Below are 25,238 nucleotides of genomic sequence, written 5' to 3' on the forward strand. Positions count from 1 at the left end.
TCAGAAAGTGCTGATCTGCTAATGTTCCTAGTGCTTTAATGATATCATATTTCACAGGAATAAGAAATCTCCTTTCAACCATAAATACAGTCATACAGATACAAAATATATCTGAATAATTTTAATTTGAAACTACAGTACAAAACCCCTCCACCTCCCCCCTCCCATCCCCAATGCATTCATTCTTCACACACACATCCCCCCAGTTCTTTATACTAAACTTGGAGCAACTGAATTGGTTACAAATTACCCATTTAAAACCAATGACCATTTGCTAAAATAAGTTTCTACAAATTAGATTTTTCACTGTCATAATTTGCCAGTTCCTGCATCATGGAGCGTAGCTTATTCTTAGTCTATTTTAAAAATAGGTGACCCTTTGTGTCATGGAAAAGAACATAAAAACATGTATTCCTGGAGGACTGCTCAGGACAGTGATCAATTTATAAAATACAGCCTGACTTAAAAAACTAATTGGTACTAAAAGAATAATTAATAGTAGCAAGTTTCTGACACCAGAAAATCCTTCTGCCCGTCTGAACTCTGTCTCCTCTCCTCACAGGTCTGTTTCCCTATTGGTGTCCAGACAGAGAGCATAGAGAGACTTTCTGAGATCTACATTACTTTTTGCCTTGATATTTGCTTTCTCTAAGGAGCTGGTGCCACTGTTGAACTCCTCACTGTTTTCCAAGTGCACAACAGATTTGTTCAGAGAGTTTTTACTGGGTCTTCTTTTCAGTTCTCCCCCTGCAGTGCTGCCCTGAGCACTGCTGTGTTCATCTTTGAGGATAGACTGCTCTTCGTGGTCAGTCTCCCGGTGGTAGAAGTAGTTGAAGTTGGACACAATGACAGGGACAGGCAGGGCAATGGTGAGCACACCCGCAATGGCACACAAGGAGCCCACAATCTTGCCCCCCACAGTGACAGGTCTCATGTCCCCATAGCCCACAGTAGTCATGGTTACCACTGCCCACCAGAAAGCATCAGGGATGCTGGAGAAATGAGACTCGGGGTCATCAGCCTCAGCAAAGTAGACAGCGCTGGAGAAAAGGATCACCCCGATGAAGAGGAAAAAGATGAGGAGGCCCAGCTCCCTCATGCTGGCTTTCAAAGTCTGTCCCAAGATCTGCAGCCCCTTGGAGTGCCTGGAGAGCTTGAAGATCCTGAAGACTCTGACCAGGCGGATGACTCTGAGGATGGCCAGGGACATGGCTTGCTGCTGGCCCCCACCCCCATTGCTACCGCCAGCCCCGGGCTGCTGCTGCTCATGGGCCAGCTCGGTGCCCAAGGTGATAAAGTAGGGGATGATGGCCACGATGTCGATGATGTTCATGATGTTGCGGGAGAACTCGGGCTTGCTGGGGCAGGCGAAGAAGCGCACAAGGAGCTCGAAGGTGAACCAGATCACACAGGTGGTCTCGATGATGAAGAAGGGGTCAGCCAGGCTGCTGGGCGGTTGCATGGGTGGGGAGTCCCCGGGCGTGCCATTCAAACCTCCACCTTGTGGGGGCAGGGGTACGGGGAGCTCCCTCTCGTCCCTGAACTCGGGCAGGGTCTCCAGGCAGAAGGTGATGATGGAGATGAGGATGACCAGCACGGAGACGATGGCGATGGCCCGGGCTGAGCTGGAGCTCTCGGGGTACTCAAAGATGAGCCAGACCTGGCGCTGGAACTCATTGCGGGGCAGGGGCTTCTCCTCCTCTTTGATGAAGCCCTCGTCCTCCCGGAAGCGCTCCATGGCCTCCTCACCCAGCTGGTAGAAGCGGATCTCGTCGGCGAAGACGTCGATGGAGACATTGACGGGCCGGCGGAGCTTGCCCCCGGACTGGTAGAAGTAGAGGATGCCGTCGAAGCTGGGTCGGTTGCGGTCGAAGAAGTACTCGTTGCGGAGCGGGTCGAAGTAGCGAATGCGCTTGTCGGGGTCCCCCAGCAGCGTGTCGGGGAACTGGTTGAGGGTGCCCAGCTGTGTCTCGAAGCGCAGCCCCGAGATGTTGATCAGCACCCGCTGGTGGTGCATGGCGCCCGGGTTGGCCGCCGCCGCCTCCTCCTCCTCGTCGCCCGCCGCCGCCATGGCCATGCCCCGCCGGTGTCCCCCCTCTTCGGGCGGCCCCATGTCCGCGGCGGGGCGCGGGGCGCGGGGCGGCGGCCGCGGCGGCGGCGCGGGGGCTGCGCGGGGCTCCGTCGGCCGCTCGTCGGGGCCGCCCGCGCCGCCGCCGCCGCCGCCTCCTGCGCGGGGACCCGGCGGGGTCCGCTCCCGCTCCTCGTCCCCCGCGGGCGGCGGCGGCGGCGGGCCGCTCTCCTTGCCGTCGCTCAGCTGCGGCGAGCCGGCGAGGTGCAGCAAGTTGCCCCGCCAGCGCGCCCGGCTGCCGGCGGCCGCGGCATCGTCGCCGCCCGCGATGGCCGTGGTGCCGCCGTTCTCCAGAGTCACTAGCGCGATCTCCATGGGCAGCAGCGGCGGCGGCGGCGGCGGCGGCGGGAGGCAGGCGCGTCTGAGGCGGCGGGCATGCTGCGCTCGCCGCGCCGCTGCCGCCGCCGGCCACCTCCGGGCGGCCGCGCTGCCCTGCCCTGCCCTGCCCTTCCTTGCTCTGCCCTGCCCTGCCCTGCCCTGCCCGACCCGCCTCCCCTCACTGCGCCGCCGAGCGCGGCCGAGCGCGGCCCGGGGGAGCTGCCCGGGGACCCGGATATGAACGAGCGATCATTATATTATGGTCGCTTGACGTCAAAGAGGATCCCTCCTGCTCCGCGCCCCCGCGCAGGCAGCGGCAGCATCCCCCTGGGAGCCGGGATGCCGCATCCCCCCGCGCCCCGCCCCGCCGAGGGGCTGCGCGCCGGGGCGCGGACGGACTCGGGCAGCGGGGCCCGGCCGGAGGGATGCCCACAGGTGCCCGGGCGGGGGATGCGCGGTCGGGGCACCGCTCCGGAGGTGCGGCAGGCCGGGTGTCAGCAGTGCCTGCGGCCGGGCAGGGGGCTGGGGCTGCCCTCCGGGCCGCGGGGCACAGCGCTCTCCGCCCCGCAGTTCGCGCCCCCGCCGCGCCGGGGGATTACGGAGGGGCCCCCACGCGTGGATTTGCTGGCAGCGAGCGCTTCTGGCTGTAAAACCCCCGCTCACCTCTAATGAAAATCAGAACTGAAAGCCCCGGGGATTGCTGGCGCCTTTTGGCGTGTGTCCCCCGCTCCCCATTCCCCAGCGGAATAAGAACAAAGGAAGGGATTGGGTATTTTTTTTTTTTTTTCCGCTTTGCGTTTGCTCTCCCCGCTCCTGGTCCCTCGAGTTTATCGCTGAATTAGTGCGGCTCCAAAAGGTGCTTCCCAAGCCAGCAAACGACATTTCTGCCGTGCTACTTTCACGTTAACATTTGCAAATTCTTTCCCATTGATACATTCTCAAACCCACATCCAAGGCTGAAACATTTCAGTAGATGCACATTTTATTAGAGAGAAGCAAGCAGCTTTACACAATGACTTCAATGACAGTTCAGTATACAGTCAATGCTAAGATCTTACTTTCTATATTCAAGCCATGAACTCATCCATTCTATTCAAGGTCTGCAGGGAAATACACTAAATATGTATATCATTACTGTAGGATTAGAACCTGTAGGTATAGATACACACTCCAGTCTTGTGGAGTTTCTGGTTTTCTAACAAAATTGAGTGTGATCATTTTGCCTTCCAGCTGGCATCACAGTGACATTTTTTCCTAAGCCCTTATGTTACTACTCAGAGCTCCATCAAACACTTCACCTTGATTCACTGGGATTAGTGGCTTTCCCTTAATTTAAAACATTACTTCTGTGTATGAAATATGCCCAAAGATATTAACAACAGTGCCAAAATAGAAAACCATAATTGTATTAAATGGTTTCTGTAAGTGGTGGCTTGCTTTTTATCTCCGAGAACTGAGCACAGAACTGCCAACCTGTTTTGCCACTGTGCCAGTGAAGAACCACTTTACTCACACAAGTAATTTCTAGAAGCAAAATTATGTAGAAGGTAAGTTCTTCTTTGAAAATAATGGCCCTTTGATTTACAGTTATTTAATGGACTAACATATTAAACCTGCAAAATGTAGGATAACAGCCTTTGGGACTAGAAAAACCCATGATAAACATACACACCACAGACACACCTGTGCACCCCAACAAAGAGTTGCTGATCTGCTACCAATGCATATCAGGGATTTCAACCAAAAAAGGGCTTGCACACTCGAAAACTATTCTGGTTTTCCAACTCTGTCAGCTCCTGTAATGCAAGGCATTCTCCCTCCAAACATTGTCTCAGGAATAACCATTTATTTCAGGAGAAAACATCCTCAGACACCTGTGATGGTGGGCACCACTCAGAGCAGAATAAAGTGTACAGAGGAGCAGTTACTTGCTGCCTCTCAGACAGTTGTATCCATTCTGACATTCCTTCATCAATAGCAGGGAATGCCTGGCAGGGACCATGCTGAATTTAACTTTTAGTTTAAGTCTCTAGCCTTCCTAAGTATCAAGTTGCAGTGTTCACATCCTGAATTTGAAGCCAGGTGGGCTTATGCTAAAGTGCAATGAAAAAGAAAGACTTGCCCAAATTTACTTGGATGAAAGCCTTGCAGAAAACCCTATGGAGAAAATGTACTAGATTAATTGATGGATCAGACAAATACAGCTGCTTGCACAGCATTTGAGTAACTTGTAGCTACTTTCTTTGCAGCTTTAAAAGGTCTGAGAATCTATTACAGAGTCTGTATGTGTGGGTACAAAAGAAGAGCAGAGAAAAGGGAAAGAGAAAGTGGGAGGATCATGTTAAAGGGGAAGAAACACCTACTCCAAGCAGGGAATTTTTAAAGGACAATTTTTATTTAATAGCCTTCATTTTTTCAGCCCAGTGTAAATACCCTGAACACTCTCTTGAAAAGCAGCAGAAAGCCAAGGTACTGGAGAGAAAGGATAACATGCAGACTAGGGAAGAACAGTGCTAAGATGTGCTACTAACGTTTTAACCAGGCACTCCCTGAAAAGAATTTATTTGTCCATGTACTTTTGATTTAGCCAGAAGTGATTTCTATCCTGAGCACAGAAAATCAGTCCTTTACACTCCAGCACATCCACAACAAAACCTAGCATTCATTGCAGATCCCACTAGGCCATTCCATAGCAGGTGTAGCTGCTGGGAGCTGTCCTTCAGTGTCCCACAGTGAGATGAAAGACCCATCCCGTGGAGAGGTCCCGCATGCTGAGAAATGACCCATGGGGTTGGTCTGCAGGGGCTGCATTCACCTACCCACACCCAAACACACTCATGCACACACTACACTCCCTGGTACCCTGACCAAGGACACCTTGGGGATATCTAGTCTCCTCAGAAATACTACCTCTTGGGCCATCCCTGTCACTGATAGGGAGTTGCAGCACCACAAAAATAAAAATGCGATGCTGAGAGGTGAAAAGAGGCACACCAAGCTCTTGAGGCTGTTCACAGCCCTCCTTCTCCTCAGTGCTGATAGCCCTCCATTTGTCTCCCTCAGCACATTTTGTGGGTACAGGGACCCCAGGGTGACACGGGTGACTCCTTTTTTCCTTTTCCATGTGTTGACTAAATAATGGCGAGGTTGTGGCAGATGGTGAGGAAATCATCTGAAGCTGAGAGGAAACGGAAAGGGTTAAAGGCAAATCCGTGCCTCCGCCACTTGGTTAATTCCTCGGCAGCCTGATCCCGTGTTGAGATGATTCAGGCCAGAGAGAGGCACTGCCACAGCCCCTAGGAGAGACCCTAGAGAAAAAGACTCGTATTTCCTGTCCAGGAGGATTAAGTACAAGGCCATTGACAAATCACAGTAAACATCTGGATGCGAGCACTCCATCTATCAAGCCCTAATCCACGAGGCTATTCATTAATGAATTCAGCACATTCACACTGTTCTATATATAGGACTGCCTGATCTTTTTAAATGTTTGGCTTCTAGGTGGTTTACATTTGTATCAACAGATTTTTATTTTTTGGGCGAAGCAATCTACTGCACTCTGCTTTTGCTTGTTTAATTGTTTAGAGTAATTCTTTTGCCTTAAAAAAAAAAAGCCATATTTTCTGATAGTATATAAAAAATCCAATAGCTAAAACCCAACCATGTCCCTGCATTTTATATTGCTTTGCAATTTTAAGCCCAAGTTCCTCTGGAAACTTTCCATCACAGAGGGATGGAAAAAACATTAAATAGTAATTGATTTTCTTTTCTGTATTTTGTTTTGATTAAAATGAGAATCCCTCTCATTTATCTTCAGACAGAAAGTAAGCACTGAGTAAATGGTCTGGTTAATTCAAAAGTAATTTGATCAGAACATCCATAATTTACATTGACTGGAACAGCAGGAAAGATGCTGAGCACTAGCAGATATCAAGCTTATTCATTTCAGCAGCCTACTTACACTATGCTTTACATCTTGTTCATGTAAACCACTCCACTCGACAAATGTCTAATGACCCATTTTTTATAAGGGGGGGACTCACACACCACTGTGCCCTCAAGAGTCATCTGTTAAGATTGAATAACATTCCAGCCTACTCCCAGCAAACATGGCTGTGGAGTCCAGCATGTTGTTTTCCACAGAACTGAGCCAGCCTCCTTGCAGAGGAATCTGCAGCCTTTGTCACTGATAGTGGTAGAAGCAGCATTTGGCCCAGAAGGTTCTCACAATACCAGCTGTGACAGGGTATTTTCAATTCATCCTCAAAACTTTGGACTCTACCAGACAGCATGAGCCATCTGAGCTTGCAATTTGTAATTTCCCTCCCCGTTTGACTTCCAGTGCTTTGCTGTGGTGTAATCTTTAATTCCAGGGACTTGATCTTAGAGGGGAAATCCCATTCAGTGCCTTTATTCACTGTTAAATTCCAGGAGCATATTACAGTGCTCTCAGGTTTTTTGTCACAATAGAGTGGCCCAGGTGGACAGTTCCACTTGGGATAACCCAATTTTATAACAGGAGAATGAAGACAAGCAAATGCAATCTGAAGGAGCAACCTGCAGAGCCACCCAGCGATACCACTGCAGTTTTTTCTTCACTGCCAGTGCAAATACCCTCACAAGTGAATTCTGCTTGCATCAATACTTCTGTAACAGCTGTGCTCCATGCCAGTGTCTGTTCCTGTATGGAAAGTGTGGTGTTTCCGGGCAAACTCGGTCCCTCCTTTCAGTCAACTGAAAAGACTTCATTTTTATCCTATGCCATCAAAGTCACACCCACAAAAAGCTCTTACTCTTTCAAGATCAGGCCACTCACTCAGGCTGTGAGGAAGAGGAACAGGAATAAATCAACGGTTTCATGTCTAGAACAAATGATGACAGCAATGTCTGATTCAGGTGATCAGTCACTTCAAGCTGTCAGGTGACAGATTTGCACTTTCATGTTTCGTTACCACCTATGTGGCCAGTGACACTCCAGAATCCATTTCTCTGTCAGACACAGACACAAATTAAGCTGCAAAGGCTGCCTTAAAAAAAGCTAAATGGCGTGTTTACAAATCCGTGTATTTTAAGAGTGGAAAAGTATTGAGTAATCTCATTCAGATTCCGTGCTCGTTTCTAATTTTTAAGCTATCATGAATCAAAGAAAAGCAAAATACATGATGCTTATTCTGGTATAAAATTATGAGTGAACTTAGTTACTACATTCTGAAAACATTAAAGTGAGGGGAAACTGAGGTTGAAACCTACTCAAGTATAGGAAAAAGAGCATTAGATTGCTTTGTGAGCCAGCTGCAGGAAATGCTCTACCACGAAACTAGAGAGCCAAATGTACTGATGGCTTAAGCAGAAGAGGGCCGTAAATGAATCATTAGGTGGACAGGAGTAATGAAACGGCTTTATTTGCACTGAGTCTTCAGCTCTGGAGATTCCCCAGGGGAAACCCTCCACATGAATCTGTTAGATACACAGCAGATCCTGTTTTCCTGTCTTTCCAAACAAACGGAGGAATGAAGGACCCACCCAGGGATTTGCTAGTTAAAATTCTGACAGAACTCCAGTATGCGAAAGTATCACTATTTATTTATTAATTAGCACGGAAAAATATTTGACAGGAAGAAAACCAACTAGCAGAGATGCAGTGATCCTCATACTCACCAGTGACAATCAGAAGAGAGACTGCTCAAATCAAGGGAAGGACATTTATGATGTGTCCTTGTGACAGTGTGAAAAAGTCCTTTGTGGCTGTGTGTGAAGGGGAGAAGGGTGAGGAAAGGCAGAATATTGTTTTATCTTCCACATGTGTGTGGAGGGGCTGAAGGAAAGGTTTGGTGTATGAACACAGAGCACTGAGGAACAAGCTGAATTAATTTTTTGTAGCCACTTGACTCCCGGTTGGTGTAGGGCACACAGGTCTTCTGGCGTACATCCATTTGCTAGGTTCAGGCTAGCTCTAGTCCTCTGGACATTCCCAGTGGAGTTGGACTCCTTTATATTTAAAGTGGATTTGGCTTGGCAATGGCAATGCACCGTGTCACTACTTCCAACCCTCTCCTTCAACACCTTTGTATTTCACAAAATACCACTACTCCATAATATCTGTTTTAATCAACTGAGCAGGATTCAATCAATAATTACCATTTTGTAGTTTAATTAGGATTTTCAAAGCACTACCACATCAAAACTTTAACAGTATTTAACAGTCTGCAGATTAATATAAGTGCCAAAAACTAGTTGTAATTCATTTAGGAGCAAAAAAGAGAAGCCAGTTAGTGATGTCTTAAAATCAATGGAGTGATGCAGCTTTGCACTATCCAATGAATTGATTTTATACATTTTGTAATAATTCTCATACAATTAGGTAGTGGAGGTGGTTGCTTATGGTGTTGTTAAACTCTTTATGTTTGACAAGAAGCAAAATTCTAAAGTAACAGTATTAAAAATAATAACGAATTGGAGGAAAAAAGTTATGAATAGGAAACATCAGTCTATTCTTTCTAGTTCAATTATGGCATGTATAAGGAGAAGTACCAAGTATCTTCATGCATTAAAATCCTCTATTGGTATGAGAGTAACCAAAGGGAAATAAGAATTCCAGAAAATGGGACATGGTGACTCTTACTGCACTAGTTTCTTACTAGGGTGAAGGTGCTAATAATGCCTTCTTTAGCTACAGGACAGTGAAGACACCTGTCCAGCCAGAAAACCTAATGTCCAATTTTCTTGCTGCTTATACTGATATGAAGTTAAACCATCAGGACCACCCCAGTCCAAGTAGGAGCTTCCTTGTCAAGACAGGGTGGGATGCAGTGCACAGGTGAGTGCATCCTGCAGTCCCTGGGGACTCCTGGCTGCTGCTGCTACCTGGACATTGATTTCTAGGCTGGAGGCACATGATCCTGTCTGACCTACAACACCAAGCTGAGATAGTTTTGTGAATGCAAACAAACCCTCTACAGCCTAAGCAATGAGGCAGGGAGTTGTAGCTGCCTGATAGACCTTGAACACTGAGTTAAAGATGGAAGGAAAAAAGACCTTATCTGTCAAATGTCCCAAAGCCTGCTATGCTGGTGACTACTTGGCTTAGCTTGGCCTCAGCTTAATTAAGTGTGCTCCTCAATTCCTTAATCCCTGAGTTTACATCATTCATTTCTTCTCCCTAACCTGGGATACTTGAAGGCAGGACATGAGCCTCACACACACTCCTCAGATCCATTTTCTTCCTGAAACCATGCAATAAGCAGCAGAAAACATGCACATTCATCAGACTGTGCTCTCTGTCCTCCTTGATTTCCTTTAAGTCAGCTTTTCCCGCTTTCCCCTAATGTAGGTCCGATAGTAGAAGCGTAGGAAGAGAGCCAGGAGGCTGAGGATGTAGAGGAAGACTGCAGTGTTGAAGCCATCAGGGAATGGGCACTCTGTGAAGAGGTTGTAGGAAGAATGAGCAGCAATGGCCACAAACTGGCACTGGAAGAGGTGGAAAAAAGAGTGTCTTGGTTTGCAATATGTAACCAAAAATGTGTATTCTATTTCCATCTGTTGAAACCTATTGGGGAGGTGTTTTTCTTTATCTCTTGTATAACCCATTCCTCTTAACTCCAGGGTGGGGAGGGGGTGGGTGTCTTCTGTTAATGGGCCAGTGGTTAAAACCATGTGGAGCAATGTTCCTTATCGCTTTCACAACCTATCCTCCCTCCGGGGGATATCTGCTGTTAATGGGCCATTAAGGCTCACCACATGACTGGTACAATTACATCATCCCATTGTGAGATGCTCCACCCAGTGGGAGAAGCCAACCATTCCTACCTAAATAAAAACTGGGAGTCAAAAACACCAAGGCAACCTGTCTTCCACTGGGCTCCAGAGGAAGACCAGACCCATCTCACCATCACTGGATCCTTCTACAGGATCATCTCTACTCCAACAGAACCACACGTGTTACTCCAGGAGGATTTATTTGGACTGCTTCCAACACCCTGACCAACAGGGTGTCTGGTTGTATCTCTGACTCTGTCAAGGTTTTCTAGGATTTTTGTTTGTTTACTTGCTTGGTTTTTTTGTACTACTGCATTTGTATTTTTTAATATTCCTAATAAAAAACCTGGTTTTCCTATTCCCATATCTTTGCCTGAAAGCCCTTAATTGCAAAATGATAATAATTTGGAGGGAGAGGGTTTGCATTCTCCATTCCAAGGGGAGCTCTGGCTTTCCCTGGCAGATACCTGTCTTTCCAAACCAAGACAAAGAGGCAGCCAGATTAGGGAACCTACACGAGATACACCTCAGCTGCCCATTGAGACTATCACAGCTGTCACAACATCTCAGCAATGTTCTCAACCCAAAGGATCACCTGCTTGCCTCTCCTGACATCCCTGGAAACCTGCCTTCCAAGCCCAGCAGTGTTTTCCCACCAGGAAAGATGCCCATCAAACCTGGAGGTTTAACCAATCCAGCCTCTCCTGCCCTTGGCCCATTTCTCTGCCACAGTGCAGTAACTGAGAGGATGGAATATGGAAACTGAAGGTGGGAGATTCTGCTTCCTCAGTGGTAAGCAGGTTATTATACCCATAATTATTTTGATTTGTATTTTAGCTTGCAGAGAGGAACTACAGATACTATCTTTATTAATTTAAACATTAAACATTAATCCTTTTTTTTGTATTTTACTAAGTCACCTGTCTCCATACCCTGAAGCAATGAGTTCTACCTACCAAAAAGCTATTAAATATTTTTTTTCCTGTGCTATAATTTGCATTACAAATACCTTTTCACTTCATGCAATGCTTTCTCGTTCTGCTTTGCCATGCAGGCCAAGTGAGAATTCTGGAGCAGCCTTCACTGCACCACTATTTTACACATATTGTCTTCCCTTGTAACCACATACTTTTGGTTTGCAAAGCCTCTCTTTGAGTGGAAAAATGTCTCCTACAACCATTGTCCTTGTCTGGACTGTTGCATTTATGCTGTATCTTTAAAAAAACACAGGACTTTCTGGATTTGTAACTTCATCAGAGATGAGGGAAAGAAAATCCAAAGGGATTTTCTAGAGAAAGAGTAAAATTCACATATTTCTCTTTAACTCGCCCGTTTGCCTGCAGTTAGAAACACCTTTCCTTTCTGAAGGAACTGAATCAAGGCTCCCCAGTCTGCTGCCCTACTGAAAATCCAAAGTTTCCCTGAATTACTGTTCCCCACCTCTCCACATCAAGCTCTGTTTTCAGTGCTCCATATGCAACATAAAAAGGAGGAATCCAACTGCTGATTTTTCTCTTCCCATTACAGGGCTGTGGATAATTAGTTTAATGGGGGTCACTGAAGGCCTCCAATAGTCTTGTGAAAGCAGCATTTGGAGCAGGTCACCCATGGCTTCACCTCTCGGAGTGGCACATGAGGGCACCTGGGGACATGCTGCTCTCTGTGGGCAGCACACAGAGATTGGGTCAGTAAGGTGACAGACAGCAGGGGCCATCACACCTGGCGCATGGGAGGGCAGGGAAGAACACTTGGAGCTAGTTACCATCTGCAGGATGGTCAGGTAACGCTTCCACCACAGGTACCGGTGCATCCGCGGTCCCAGGCTGGCCAGGGCGTAGTAGCCATACATGAAGATGTGGACAAAGGAGTTCAACATCCCAATAAAGAAGGCTGAGGAGTGAAGAAGGGAGGGTGAACAAGGCACATGACCCATTCCAGGCTAATACTGTGAAGCCAATAATACTAACAAGCTAATACTCACAGCCACTATGATGATGCTTCCAAAATACATCACATCCACCCCGTCTGTGAACATTCCACCCGGCTCTGCCATGGAAGCACATCACCTTCTCCCTTCCTTCAGCAGCCAAAATCATTGGATGGGTTGGGCCAGAAGGGACCTTAAAGGCCACTGGCTCCAACCCCCAGGGCACATCTCCCACTAGAGTTGCCCAAAGCCCCATCTAATCTCGCCTTGAACTGACAGGGTTTGGGCATCCACAAAATACCCATCCCATATCAAGTGTTCAGAGACAGAGAAGAGCTTCAAAGGAAGAGGAGAGACTTTGATCATCTGACCTAAGCATTTCACACCATTCTGGTGTCAAGGCCCTGTAGCCAAAGTGACTTCCCAAAAAAGAATGCCTCAGCATCATGTATAGGGCCTTCCTAGAGTGGCTTAGTACCCAGATGCTTCTCTTCCAGTTGAGCAAAAAGGGGGAGTGTTCTGGATACAGCCCATAAATGGGCACAGCCAGAGCTGGAAACAGCCAGAACCTGGATTGCTGCCCCAGGGCCTCTGAATTGGGAGTGAGGGAGCACTGCTCTGCAAGGAGATATACAGAGAACTCCTGTAGGATTTTTTTTTTTCTGTTTGGACCCACTCTGATGGCACACTCTCATTTTGGATGAGGCAGTGAACATGACAGCCTAAATAGCCCCAAGAGCTGAGCAGATGGGGTCATCTGAAATGCCCATGGTTTTCTCACCTTTGGAAGTAGGTGAGCTTCCTACCTGCCAGTCAGCCCATCTGCACTGATAATGCTACCTCCACAGCCCAAAAAAGCCATGAGAAACACAAGGTTCTCTTGCAGCAGCATTTCTTACAGGCATACCTTGTCCTCCAGGCACGTATTTGACCCCTGACCACCAGTTGAAGAGCATAGAGCCATGATGGTACACGTGCAGAAAAGTCACCTGCTCTTGTTTCTTGCGCAGAATTAAGAAAACCTGAAAGAAGCCAGGCAAAGGAAAACCTTGAGTTGATGTGCTTAGACCAACATTTCACTGTAAAAAGTTATAAAAATAGCTGATGATGAGTCTGAATCTCCCAAACCCATTTCCTCTGCTGTTGACAAAAACTGGTGAAATGCAATAGAACTTATAGGGGAAACTAGAAGATAGAATTCCTTCCACAAAGGCCCAAATATTTTTATGTCTGGATTCAGGGCCCAAAGTCCAAAGAGGACACATCTGAGACTCTGGCTGAGCTTCCATACAGTTCACAGCTGCTTGGGTCTGCTCCTTTTCAGGACATAGGTTGTATATTTACTGCTACCAGACAATAACCCCCAGAAAAACCACTGTGTTAAATGGCCAAACCCTCCTGGAATTTGCATTAGTAAAGAGAATTGTTTTGCCAGATGAAAATGTGTCAGGTCACTGCATTTCACCATGCATATGCATACACACACACACACACACACACACACACACGAAAAAGTGAATCTGCTTTTCAGGCACTCAGGACTGGCAAAAAGCTGCTTTTGTTGCTGATGCAAACAGAGAAGGGATTGGCCAAACCGCTGGCAATAGGCCTAGGAAGGATCCACATGTTTATTTACATTTCAGTGGATTGTCAACTTCAGCCCCAAAGAGATGTGAAGTTTCAGGCTAGGACACAGCTTTCTTCTGCTGGCCAAGCAGAGGCCTTGTCCAGTCACTTAGTTCATTTACAGTGCAGAGGGAGACATGAAGACAAGCTACAAACAGGGGGACTTTTAATTTCCTCAGGACACAAACCTGTAGTGCACAGCTCCAGGATAATCCATGGCAGCAGAGATGCCAGGACTTGTCCACTTGCAGCTCCTTTTCTGCACCACTGTTAATCAGCCAGCCAGGCAATAGCAGAACGCATGTGGCACCAGCAGCTAAAATTTTGGGGGCCCACCTGGCAGCAGCCAGCGTTAAAGCCTCTCCCCTAGCATGGTGCCCAGCCTCAGGAAGGCTGCTGGGGAGGGAGTGTGTGCAGCCAAGGGATGGAGACAGGCAGCGAATCAATACAGGATCAACCCAGGACACCAGTTCTGGAACGCTGCCCCTTTCTGACAAGGAAGTATCTGTTTCCAGCCCTGGTCCCGCTGAGGAGCTGAGTCCTTACCGTATCCAGCAGCTCGATGACTTTGGAGAAGAAGAACCACCAACACACTCTTGCCATCTGCTGGGCAGCACAAGGCACGGCGTTTAGAGCTTTACCCAAAATTAACACATTTTCAACCACGCTGTATCCCTGCCCGCCCAGGGTCTGCAGAAACGGGGGAAAATTAGGGGATTCCGGTTGTGCTTTTTTTTTTTTTTTTAAATTTTGTTGTTGTTGTTGTTGTTGTTTTTTGTGGGTTTTTTTTTGTTTGTTTGTTTTTTTGGCCCAGATGGCAAGACTCTGAAAAACTGAAAAGATAATGTGATGCTTGCATCTGTTCAAAGCAAGGCACTGTAACTCCAAATTCAAAGAGAAAAAAAACTCATGCAGCATTTTTGGAAGGCTGATGCTGGTGGGACCCAACACCCTGTGATGACCAAGGCATAGTTTTAGCCAAATCCCTCTGCTAAAAGAAGGGTTGAGTAAGGTTTCTGTCATGCAAGGAAGAGGATATAAAAATTGGTTTTCTTGTGATCACCCAGAATCCTTATAATCCATGTGAAGAATGGATTTTTATTTCAGAATGAACTTTTATTTCAGAGGTGATTTGCAATATTGATACTTCAGCTGGGAAGATTATTCTCTCTGCAGTGATCAAAGAGCAAACTTAGATGGCTGGGTTGACTTAAATGATTAATTTTAGAGAACTAAAGCAAAGTGCACTAACTGTTGAAGCAGACGATTTAATGGAACAGATTTACAGGCAACAACAAACTGGAGTCAACACCTTCTTAGCCATGCAAATTGCTATTTATGAACAAGAGAATCCGCATAGCCATGGGAGGGCAGGGCCTAAGGCAAGCTTTCTCCAGAACTGTACCCTCATTCCCAGCTCACTCCGGCTGTAATCCACTGGCTGGCACAGGTAGCTGTAGTTGGCCAAAACTGAAGTGACCAGAAACTGAAACAAACAAAAAACAAATAGAAATCAATTTTCTGTTCAATGCCATCTGTTCCAAAAAAGATGGACATATTAATGCTAAGGTAGTAGGGTCTCAGTCTAACAGTCACTGACAGAAAATTCATGAACAAATAGTAAAAACCTGAAACAAAGTACTTCACATTCTGGTTGGAATCTTAAAAAGCAAATTTGGCCTGGGAAGATTTGTAACTCTTTGTGTAATCACTGGAGGGCTCAAAACTACTTCAGCAGGAATAGTGAATTCTAGGTTTCTGAGTCTCTCTGCGAGACTCTGTTCTCCTTTGCAAAGACCCCAGGCTGTTCTGTTTTGGTTGGTTGCATTTGTCTGCTCACTGGAAAGCCAAAAACTGGACCAAGGAACCAGTATAACTGAACAATCAAGCACAGAAAAGCAATTTTCACACCTGTCCTGAGATGGAGCAGCATTTGTTAAAAAACAACCAAAAGCAATTTGTGTTAATGTAACCCTTGTGATACAAATTAAATGGCATATTTGTTGGCATCAAAATGTTTTTGAAACCTATTTGGCCATGTTTTCTCAAAGAGTTTTCAGTGGCTTACATAAACTAGGGGGGACAGGCTTGTGGAAAGGCTTATGCATTAAGAACAAGCAGAAAAAAATGGTTTTTACACTCTCAGCAGCAGGAAGACAGAGAGTGCTTGGCACTCCAGGAGATAGCTACCAACTTTGGAAAATCAGAGAATGTAAAGGGGTTGGAAGGGACCTTAAAGATCAGCTGGTCCCAACCCCCTGCCTTGGGCAGGGACACCTTCCACTAGACCAGTGATTCTCACCTCAGAGATGGATCCATCACCAGCCAACCTCGAGGCGAAATGAGGCCGTTCCACAGCCTCCACACACTCTCTGCCTAATGGGGAGATCTCAACTTGCAATTCATTCATTCTCAGACTGAGAAATGGGAGGAAATCAAGTACAGCAGGACAATACTCTTCCTCTTGTGGCCAAAACACGGACCTGTCCAAGACAGCTCCCACTCCCTTCAACAGAGCCCGTCAGCAAAAGCTGTTCAAACCCTGGAATCTGGAGGCTCTGGAATTCAAACCCTTCCCAGGTGCTTACCTAAGAGCCAATCCTGCCTCCTCACCTCATAGAACATGTAGCTGGATAATGCCACCATGGCCAGGTTGTAGGCGAGCAGCGGAGCCCGCAGCTCCAGCCGCTGCCGCTGCCGCATGCAGGACGGCCCCAGGGCCACCATCAAGAGGTAGGAGGTGAAGACCAGGGTGACAGGAACTGGGGAGTAGACCAGTGGCCACGGATCTGTCCTTGGATCTGGAAAGCAAAACACACAGCCACAGCTGGCACGTCCACACAGCGCAGGGCGGATATATTTAATTGTATTTAATCACTTCCCTTCCGTGCACTCGCTGGCAGAAAGAAAATTGGTGTCTCTGTGTCTTTGAAAAGCTGCACCTCAGTCCTTCAGCTCTGACTCTGCCAAAAGGCTTTAGCACAAAGGTTTTAGCCCAGGTTTTGGGTATGGACTGCAGTACTGGAAGGCAGATCTTTCCTGGGATGAGCTGGAGCCCTCCCTGGGCAAAAGGAGCAATCCCAGACACTGTGCAGGGAGGCACAGGAGCAGCCAAAGCAATAGTGGCTCCTCAGGAGTGTAAATCTTTACAGCTAAATAACAAAAGTGTTTCAATCACTGGTGTTACTTCCTTACAATCCTTAGGACATCTGAAGTTCTCCACTCCTTCATTTGTATACCTATTCATAGAGTGGACTCTCTTAAAAAGCATGAATTTAATGGGAAAAGTCAAAACACTTACCCCTGCTGAAACAGCTGTTCAGTCCTACAGTAAAGGGAAATTCAACAGCTTTTCTGTCATGCCACCTCTCCCTAATCCTGCTATCACCCAGGATATGTTATATCAGCAAAAACAACCCAGGTGCCATTCATGCTTTCCTTTCCTGTTCCCAGTGTGATCACTGCTCTGCCAAACTTCCTCATCTTTTAATAAATGCCATACCAGTCTGGACAACTCTGTTAATCCCCATCCCTTCTAAACCTCCCAGTTTTTTATGATGGCTGTTATGGGCTGTGTCAGGACCTCTTTGATATTCCATTTCTGGATTTAACAGTTTGTCGAAAGTCCTGAATCCAAATTTACACTCTCTTGTGAAATTCAAGTCCTGAAACATTTACAGTCTGAGCATTATGCCCCATGTCCTCCTCCTGCCAAAGCCATCATGCAAGCCTGCTGTTCTACCTTCATGGCATTCTGTGACTTTTCTTTACCTCCAGAGATACAACAGAGCCCTCTGGGACCAAACTGAGCCTCTGTCTACTGAAGATCTGATGTCTCCTCACAGCAAAGTGTCAAATATCAAGCACCGAGGAGTAGTTACTGCCAATAGTCTATTTGATAATAGGTTTTACTGGCATCACAGAGTTTAAACCCCAAAGTATTAACTCTTTGGTCAACTAAGCTTTCCCATGACACATGAATATGCATTTAAAAAAAATCACTTCCTTTAGAACTACAGACTTAACAGGCAATCCCGAGCATTTATCGCTCCTGGTCTTGTCAGAGCCCACTGGGAAATCCCCCATCCTTTCATTCCTTACCGTGATCCAACTGGAGGGTCAATGAGATATGTTTCAAGACTTAAGGGAAGTTTGTGATCATGGAGACGGAAAAGTGGAAATCTGCCTAGTGAAGAAAAGGACTGCATTCCTTCTAAGTTTGGTTTTCATGATCATGCTACTCATGCAGAAACTGCCATTTTAGACAGCATCTGTACCTACCTCCACTTTCAAGAACCCAGTTGTAGAATTCCTGAGTTTTCTGCCAAGTTGAAGCCATCTCAAGTTCTGGAAAGAAATTAACTTGACTGAGTCTAGAATGAGGAGGCTCTTTAGACAAAGGCTCAGGACTACAGCTAATGAAAGGACAATAGTTAGCTTTCTAAAAATTTAACTTTTAGACCAGGATTAAAGTCTCCTTTAAAAAAGGAAGAAAGAGAACCCCCCTTGCAAGGATTAGCAACTTAACTTCCAGATTTGATTTACATAAAAATTTAGATAACTTATTATTTAATTTCCAGATTATGATATTTCATGGAGGTTTCACCTCTAAAAAATGCCCTGAGCAGCTGCATGTGATCTGCCAGAGCCAGGAGGGAACTGCCAGTTCCGTTGGGAAATCAGTCACGTGGTATTTTTTCCTAAAGCAGTGAGGGCACACACCAGATGTCATAACTGCATCCCTCTGCAGGTATTATTGGATATTCCCAGCGCTGGAAGGCAGCTAGGGATTCATTCAGCACTGCTGCAACTCCAGAGGTGTTAACAGAGCTCGTTATTTGGTTTTCTGAGGCCTCAGTTTATACATGAATTTTGTTTTATCTTGTACAGATTCTGCAATACAGTATATAAAGTAGAATTATCATACATATTATGATGATCCTCCTCTTCTTTTCTTTCAGCAGTTTTCGAAGGCATTTGAAAGTTCTCCTAGAAAACACTTTTCTGCAGTTAGTTTCAATAGCCTGAGCTACCTGATCCAGTTCTCTCCATTAGCAAATACACAGGACCAGCTTCCTCCCAGTTCCATCTCCTGCTGGCATTGAGAAAATCACATTTTCTCTTTTGACTCCTCCTCACAGACTGACGCCCAACATCGTGTCGGTGGCAGACACCCCCAAATTTCTCTCCTGCAGTTAATCCTTGCAGTCAACCCCCTTTTTAGGGGTGTTCCTCTGACACAAAGCCCGAGACCCCTGGGAGGTGTCACACCCATTCTGACACAGAGCCACACGCCGTTGTAATCCGGGTGGCCTCTGCCAGCACCCAGATTAGTCGGTGATTATCAGCTGGCTCAGAGTCAATACCGCAGGGATTCCACACGGTTACATGCCCCCAAACAATCCACAAGCATTCTAGCTCACTCTACTTCCCCTCCTTCCCCCCCAGACCGCCGGGAAAAGCCAGGAAGGAGGAGCAGACTCACCGCAGCTGGCTCCGAGCATCCCTTTCTCCAGGAGTGTCCCCAGCCGGGCGCGGCGCAGGTAGAGCCGCAGGACAAGGAGCTGCAGGCTGCGCTCAGCTTTCCTCTCCGCAAGGGAGGTGAGTACATCACCTGCTAGGTCTTCCACAGCCGTGGTGGGTCTTCATGCCTTCTTCTTCAGTCTCTCTCTCAGCGGCGCCCACCCAAACCCCGCCGCCAGCCGCAGGCACCGTAGGGCTGTCGCGCAACTTTGCCCGAGTTAGAGGTTACATCACATAGTCCTGCCCCGCCCTCTCCTGCCTCTCCCCACACGGTTTATCAGATCAGGGGACTGGAAAGAAGCGGAAAATGAATGCCGAAGAGGTCTGGGATTCCACAGGAGTGAACCACTGACCTTTAGTGCCACGTTCGGGAGCCCGGCCAAGTGGGAAGCGGGCCAGCATTTCTTCTGCAGGTTTCTTCAGGACATGCCACGACAGCCTTGCAGATAGTGAAAGACGAGGGATCGCGGCTGGAAACCAGCCTGTTTGGAGCACTCCTTCAGACCAGCACGAGGGGCTGTCAGCAAGCCTTTTGTGTGCTCAAAATAGGCCCAGAGCACCAAATGAGGGGGCAGAGAACAGTGGGGACAGTCGCTAGCTCGCTAGCTCGCTCACTCACTCACTCACAGAACACAGGGAAAACTTAGCTAGAGTCAACCCCTCATATCCGGCCTGTGTCCCTGGGGGAGTCACATTTACCGTTTTTAATGAGACAGGAAAATATTTGGAGGGGTGTGACAGTGATACCAAGTGATCTCCAGCTACAGCATCAAGGGAAAATGCAGAGATCTGCAGTGATTCAGTCCCATGTGGGGGTACCAATGCAGAACCAGGACCCTGGACCCCCAGCCTCCAAGAAACAGCTCCCAGCCAAATGATGAGGTTCAACTTGGTCACCTGGGGTCACCTGGGGTGTGGATACGTCCTCTTCCCCATGGGCACAGATGATTAGCAAACTTATTAGCAAATAAAACACAGGGTAGCACCATTTCTTGTATCATTGCATTGTGTCTGTCACCAGATCCATGACAAACTTTTCTGAAGGGCAAAGCACCAAAGATCAGCTTTTCAAAGCAGCTTTAGGAATTAGGCATATCATGTGCTGGGAGTTTCTCATTGGAACACATCACGTGCTAATGCTGCTGGACAGCCACTGTGTTTCTGTGATTTATGGAAACCATGAGAGAATTTAAATGTATATTTTTGGGACAGGTGATTTAGGATGAAGGTTTTGAATTTAGGGTTTCAGGGGCTTAGAAGGGAAATTTAGTTTAGAAGAGGGTTTGACCGAGCTTTGGTGTCATATGGGGTTTTTTGCTGACCCAGGGTCAGGGAGACAATTATAGTGAACTTTACAATTACAGTGAGCTTTACAATCATAGTGATCTTTAGACACTTTTTTAAAATTTTTTTTTTAAGAGCTTCCTCTAAAGACCTTTCCTTGAAGTCTTCTAATTGCTCGTGAACCAGCAGGTTTAATTTCTATATTTTTAGTGCCCCAGTCCTAAAAAAGGTTCAATCAAATCATTCATCAATTCTCTCTGTGTGAATCCCTGGAAATGATAAATCAGACCAGTCCTTTCTATCTGTCACTTGTAGATGGGACTATATTTTATTATCTCTATCTGGTAAATTAAGTAATGTTTGTTGAGCTATTTATATTGATGTATAAGGCTCAGAATTACAGACACAAAACTTTTCCATCAAATGTTTTTCACCCTGGTGAAAAAAAAATCACCTGCAGTGAATTTCCACAAATTTCATTTGGGGCAAACTATTTCCTTGTTCACATAAACTGGATTTTAATTTATTTTTTTAATATTATGAAACATATTTTATTTTTCAAAACATTCCCTGTTCCTGAAGTATTCTCAGTGGTGCTGTTGCAGATGTTCACTGGCATGTCTGGCAGATGGAGAGATGTCATCGGTGATGTGGTACTTTTACACTCCAGGAATGGGTGTACTTTGATGAATGTCAGTACAACTGTGAGGGGAGCTCTGTAGGGACCCCACACAAAAGCCTCAGGGCTTTCACTTTCAGCAAGAACTCGGTAGAAAAATAACCCCCAACATTGCTCCTTCACTGAAATAGTATTAGGGCAGCTCCGAATGCCAAAATGAATTGGTTTTTCATTCAGTGACTCGGCAAGAAAAAAGGGATATGAATAACAGGCACAGTAATAAGGAACTCAGTTATGTAGAGTGTGTGACAGCTCAGACAACTCCATCAGAGATTAAAAAATATTTTAACTAATGAAAAACCTGGCTATCTCCAACACAGTTTAGAGGTGATTGCCACAATATCAGTATCAATAGCAAATACCAGCAGTAAAACAATTCTGAGGGGTTCTAGACTGTGCAGCTTTTGCTCTCTGGTCCTATGATTGCTGTTGCTTCCAACCAGAGCTGTACTAAAAGCACAAATTACCAAAGGAGACCTGTTTTAATGCTTGAGAGAGAGAAGAAGCAGGGGGCCACTCTCATCTGGATACAGAGGCTATGTCATGGTGCTGCCCTGAGCACCACAGCAGAGACTTGACAGATCACAGAATCACAGAATGGTTTGGGTTGGGAGGAGCCTTAAAGATCATCCAGTTCCAACCCCCCTGCCATGGGCAGGGACACCTTTCACCATTCCAGGTTGCTCAGGGCCTCACCATTCTCACAAGAAACAATTTCTTCCCAGGATCCAATCTAACCCTCCTCTCTGTCAGTGTGAAGCCATTTCCCCTGGTCCTGTCACTCCAGGCCCTTGTCAAGAGTCTCTCTCCATCTTTCCTGTGGGCTCCCTTCAGGTCCTGGAAGGCCACAATGAGGTCACCCCAAAGCCTGCTCTTCCCCAGGGAGAAGAACAAGTTGATCTTTAAGGTCCCTTCCAACCCATTCTGTGATTCTCTGATCCCTTCTGGAGCAGAACACACCTTCAAGTAATATCACCAACCTGCTCAAATCAACAAAACACCAAATAATAGCAGCAGGAAAAAGCTGGGTCAAAGAATATCAAACCACTTAAGGCACCACAGCCTTAAGGCTACCAGCACACAAAGATTTGATGTGGCCAGATACCTTCTCAAATTTGCACACACCTGGCCCTTGGAACTCCTGAATGGCACCAAATTCACTTCCTATGCAATTCAAGTGGACCAAACTGCTCAAGTGTTTGATGCATGCAGATATTCAGATGCTGTGCTTTATATGCAGATAATAAAAATTACTGGTAACTTATGTATGGAACTGGCTTCAGTGAGAGGTAAATACCAGAGCTGAGGATGCCACAGAACTGGAACGAAGATGACAAACCCACAAATCTCTTACTCAGCTCATATCTACATCTTCACTCTTGTTACACAAGCTGCTAATAGGATAACCCATTTATGAGTCAGGAGAAGTTCAAATACTGTCAACACTTCCAGCAGATGATGCACTACCTTGCTCCTTGGCAAGAGTGTGCTCCAGAGCAAGCTCTGAAATGGTATGTTTGTGAATGTATTACCAAGGGAGGTTCATGTCATCTCCCCTTAGAAATTCACGCTTTTTAACAACCACCTCAGCTCTCAATTGCTTGCAACAGAAATAAATGACAGCTGGTTTTATGAGTACTCTCTCAACAATGGGGAGCACAATAATAGATGTTTTTACAGCAATAGAATTTCCCACAGAATAATAATTGAATGGCTGAGTTAGTTTTGCTAATATGCAATTACCAGCTTATATATGTTTCTGGGGAAATATAGTGGTTTCAGGTGACAATCATCCATCACTAAAACACTGTGAAGACCTCACCCAGCTTTTCAGCACATTTGGGTCTAGTCCACAAAGCTCTTGTGCATGGAAAAATCCAAACACACATCTATTTAGAGCAAAAAGAAGCCCTTAAGGGGCACAGTGAAGCAGTTGAAGATGCTTCTGGCACAGGGATTCTGTTTCTTGATTGCCTCGCTTATGCACCATGCAAGCAATTGCACAGACCTTGAAAGGTTTAGAAGAAATTACAGGAAGGGATTTTTGGCAGAGGTACTGAGCAGCCTGTCTCTGTGCATAGGACTGGGAGATTGCATCAACTCTCGTGTAAATTATAGTCTTAAACCTCGGTATTTTAATTTTACCAGCATAGATTTTTCAGTTTAATTAATCCGTGGGGGTCTCAGAAAAGTCATTCAGCCTCTACATGCCTCAGTTCCCAGGGCTGTAAAGGAGAAGGAAACCTTCACTCCCACAGGAGTGTGGTGAAGGTGACCTGCAGTGAGTGGAGAGCCAAATCTGCCATGTTCCACCCATCACGGTGCCAACTAGGGTACTTCTGCTCTGGGGCTGCTGTCTTTGTGACTTTGGGCCAGTAATTTCAGATGTGAATCATCAAACAAAAGCCCTAAATTTAGGTGTCTACACCTAATGGACTTCTTCAAGGCTAAAGGGAGTTCTAAGGGCTGATCCAGTTGTCCACACAGAGGAATGTGCTGACATTCAGGTTGCCCCAAGGTATCTCACCTGAGCTCCCACTGTTCTGGTAGGCAAAGGATTCCTGCAAGTTCTGTGAGATCCATGCGGATATCAGAGCCATCTTAAGGCATCTCCAGTGGCACTGGACACCTACCTATGTAGGTAGGCATCTGAATTGAGTTCTCTTTGCTTCTAGACCCACCTTTTATCAGCCTTGCCCACTTACTTGACCAGTTCTTTGAAATAAGAACCTTCTCTCATGATGTGATTTTGTGACCAGTCTTGGGGGTGGGAGCCTGAGACAGCCCTGTCTCCAAAAATGCATTCCCAAGTAACTCCTAGGCCTAGAGAACTCAGAAACCTTTGACTTTCATGTCAAATCTGCTATCTTTTTAGCATGTCTTGAATCAGTGTTATTTCAAAGTTGTGACTGGCAAGGAGAAGGGACTTAATGCTGATCCCAAACATCATCCAAAAACCTCCCAGAAATGAGCTTAAAATTATGAATTGATCAATTGGGTAATAACGACCTCTTACAAAAAAACCCCAAACAAACAAACAAACCAGAAACCAAACCTTAGGCATCATGGTAGCAACAAGGTTTTTATGCCAAGATCTTGGAGTGAGTGAGAAAAGGAGTGAGAAGCCAAAAGAAAGAGAAGGTGCTTTCATTTAGGCATCCAAGGGATGCCAGGAATATTGTCCTAGTCCTAGACCTCTACAAAGAATACAGAATGAACTTGATTGTCCAAGGGCTCCAATAGAGAGGATCTCCAAACTCAGACCTCATGGCATTTCCAATATGCTGGAGCCACGGGTAGAGCACAGATTTAATTCCTGCTATAATTAGTGCAGTGCCCATGTAATGAGAGTACAGTGCTGATGACTGCTGTCTCTAGTTTTCCTATCTAAAATCAAGGGAATACAGAATCTCCAGATACCTGTCTCTTGGTGATACTTAAATGTTCAGTGCTTCTGAGAACTTTCCTCTTCCATTTCACTCCCACACAAACCCACCAACAGCACTGAGCTGAGAAATTAATTCTGACCAGCTGCTCCTGTTGAAGGGAGAGTACATAACAGAACTTGCCACTGAACATCCACTGCCATTGGAGAAGGGATTGTTTTTCCTTTTTTTTTTTTTTTGTCCCTCTAGTTTCTGATATTTCTCCACTCTGTACACTCAGCTGATCAAACATGCCAGTTATACCAGATGCTACTTAAAAAGCTGAAGAGAGACATTAAATGGTGCACAAATGTTGTGCAGGCCACTTGCAAATGTCTGGGGTTCACGCTATAGGAAAGAGGATGCTCTTGTAATTGAAATGCTGCTGTTGAAAGAAAATAATGTGCATTTTTTAAATCAGATGCTCTGAATTACCACACGAACATCTGTCAGCTTCATGGGGATTCTGGAAGTCTAAGACAACTCTTTTTTTTTTTTTTTTTTTTTTTTTTTTTTTGGTTTGTTTGTTTGTTTGTTTTTTTGCCTGGCCAATTCCCATATCATTCTCCCTCT

At 46.1% G+C, this 25,238-nt stretch overlaps 2 protein-coding genes across 5 annotated transcripts; both read right to left on the minus strand.

Annotated features, from left to right (window-relative positions):
• Window positions 1-174: 174 nt before the first annotated feature.
• On the minus strand, window positions 175-2,443 carry KCNA5 (potassium voltage-gated channel subfamily A member 5). Its single transcript, XM_066184630.1, has one exon. It carries the CDS (start codon window positions 2,441-2,443, stop codon window positions 557-559), a length of 1,887 nt encoding a protein of 628 aa, XP_066040727.1. The 3' UTR covers window positions 175-556.
• Window positions 2,444-8,009: 5,566 nt separating this feature from the next.
• LOC136289656 (very long chain fatty acid elongase 4-like) lies at window positions 8,010-19,822 on the minus strand. 4 transcript variants are annotated; one of them, XM_066183655.1, is made up of 9 exons: window positions 19,240-19,822; window positions 18,682-18,743; window positions 18,036-18,101; window positions 16,368-16,555; window positions 15,160-15,240; window positions 14,301-14,444; window positions 13,036-13,150; window positions 11,964-12,091; window positions 8,010-9,913 (listed from the first exon to the last, which is right to left on the minus strand). In XM_066183655.1, the coding sequence occupies exons 3-9, from the start codon at window positions 18,091-18,093 to the stop codon at window positions 9,743-9,745; spliced, it is 885 nt and encodes a 294-aa protein (XP_066039752.1). In that variant the 5' UTR covers window positions 18,094-18,101; window positions 18,682-18,743; window positions 19,240-19,822; the 3' UTR covers window positions 8,010-9,742. The 4 variants fall into 4 exon arrangements, with proteins under 4 accessions (XP_066039752.1, XP_066039754.1, XP_066039753.1 ...); XM_066183657.1 differs by lacking the exon at window positions 18,682-18,743 and having other exon boundaries at window positions 14,301-14,357; XM_066183656.1 differs by lacking the exon at window positions 18,682-18,743 and having other exon boundaries at window positions 14,301-14,360.
• Between the last annotated feature and the right edge of the window lie 5,416 nt (window positions 19,823-25,238).

The sequence above is a fragment of the Chamaea fasciata genome, unplaced genomic scaffold (assembly GCF_029207755.1).
Source record: "Chamaea fasciata isolate MVZ Bird 193981 ecotype frontalis unplaced genomic scaffold, bChaFas1.0.hap1 SCAF_5, whole genome shotgun sequence".
NCBI lineage: Eukaryota > Metazoa > Chordata > Aves > Passeriformes > Sylviidae > Chamaea > Chamaea fasciata.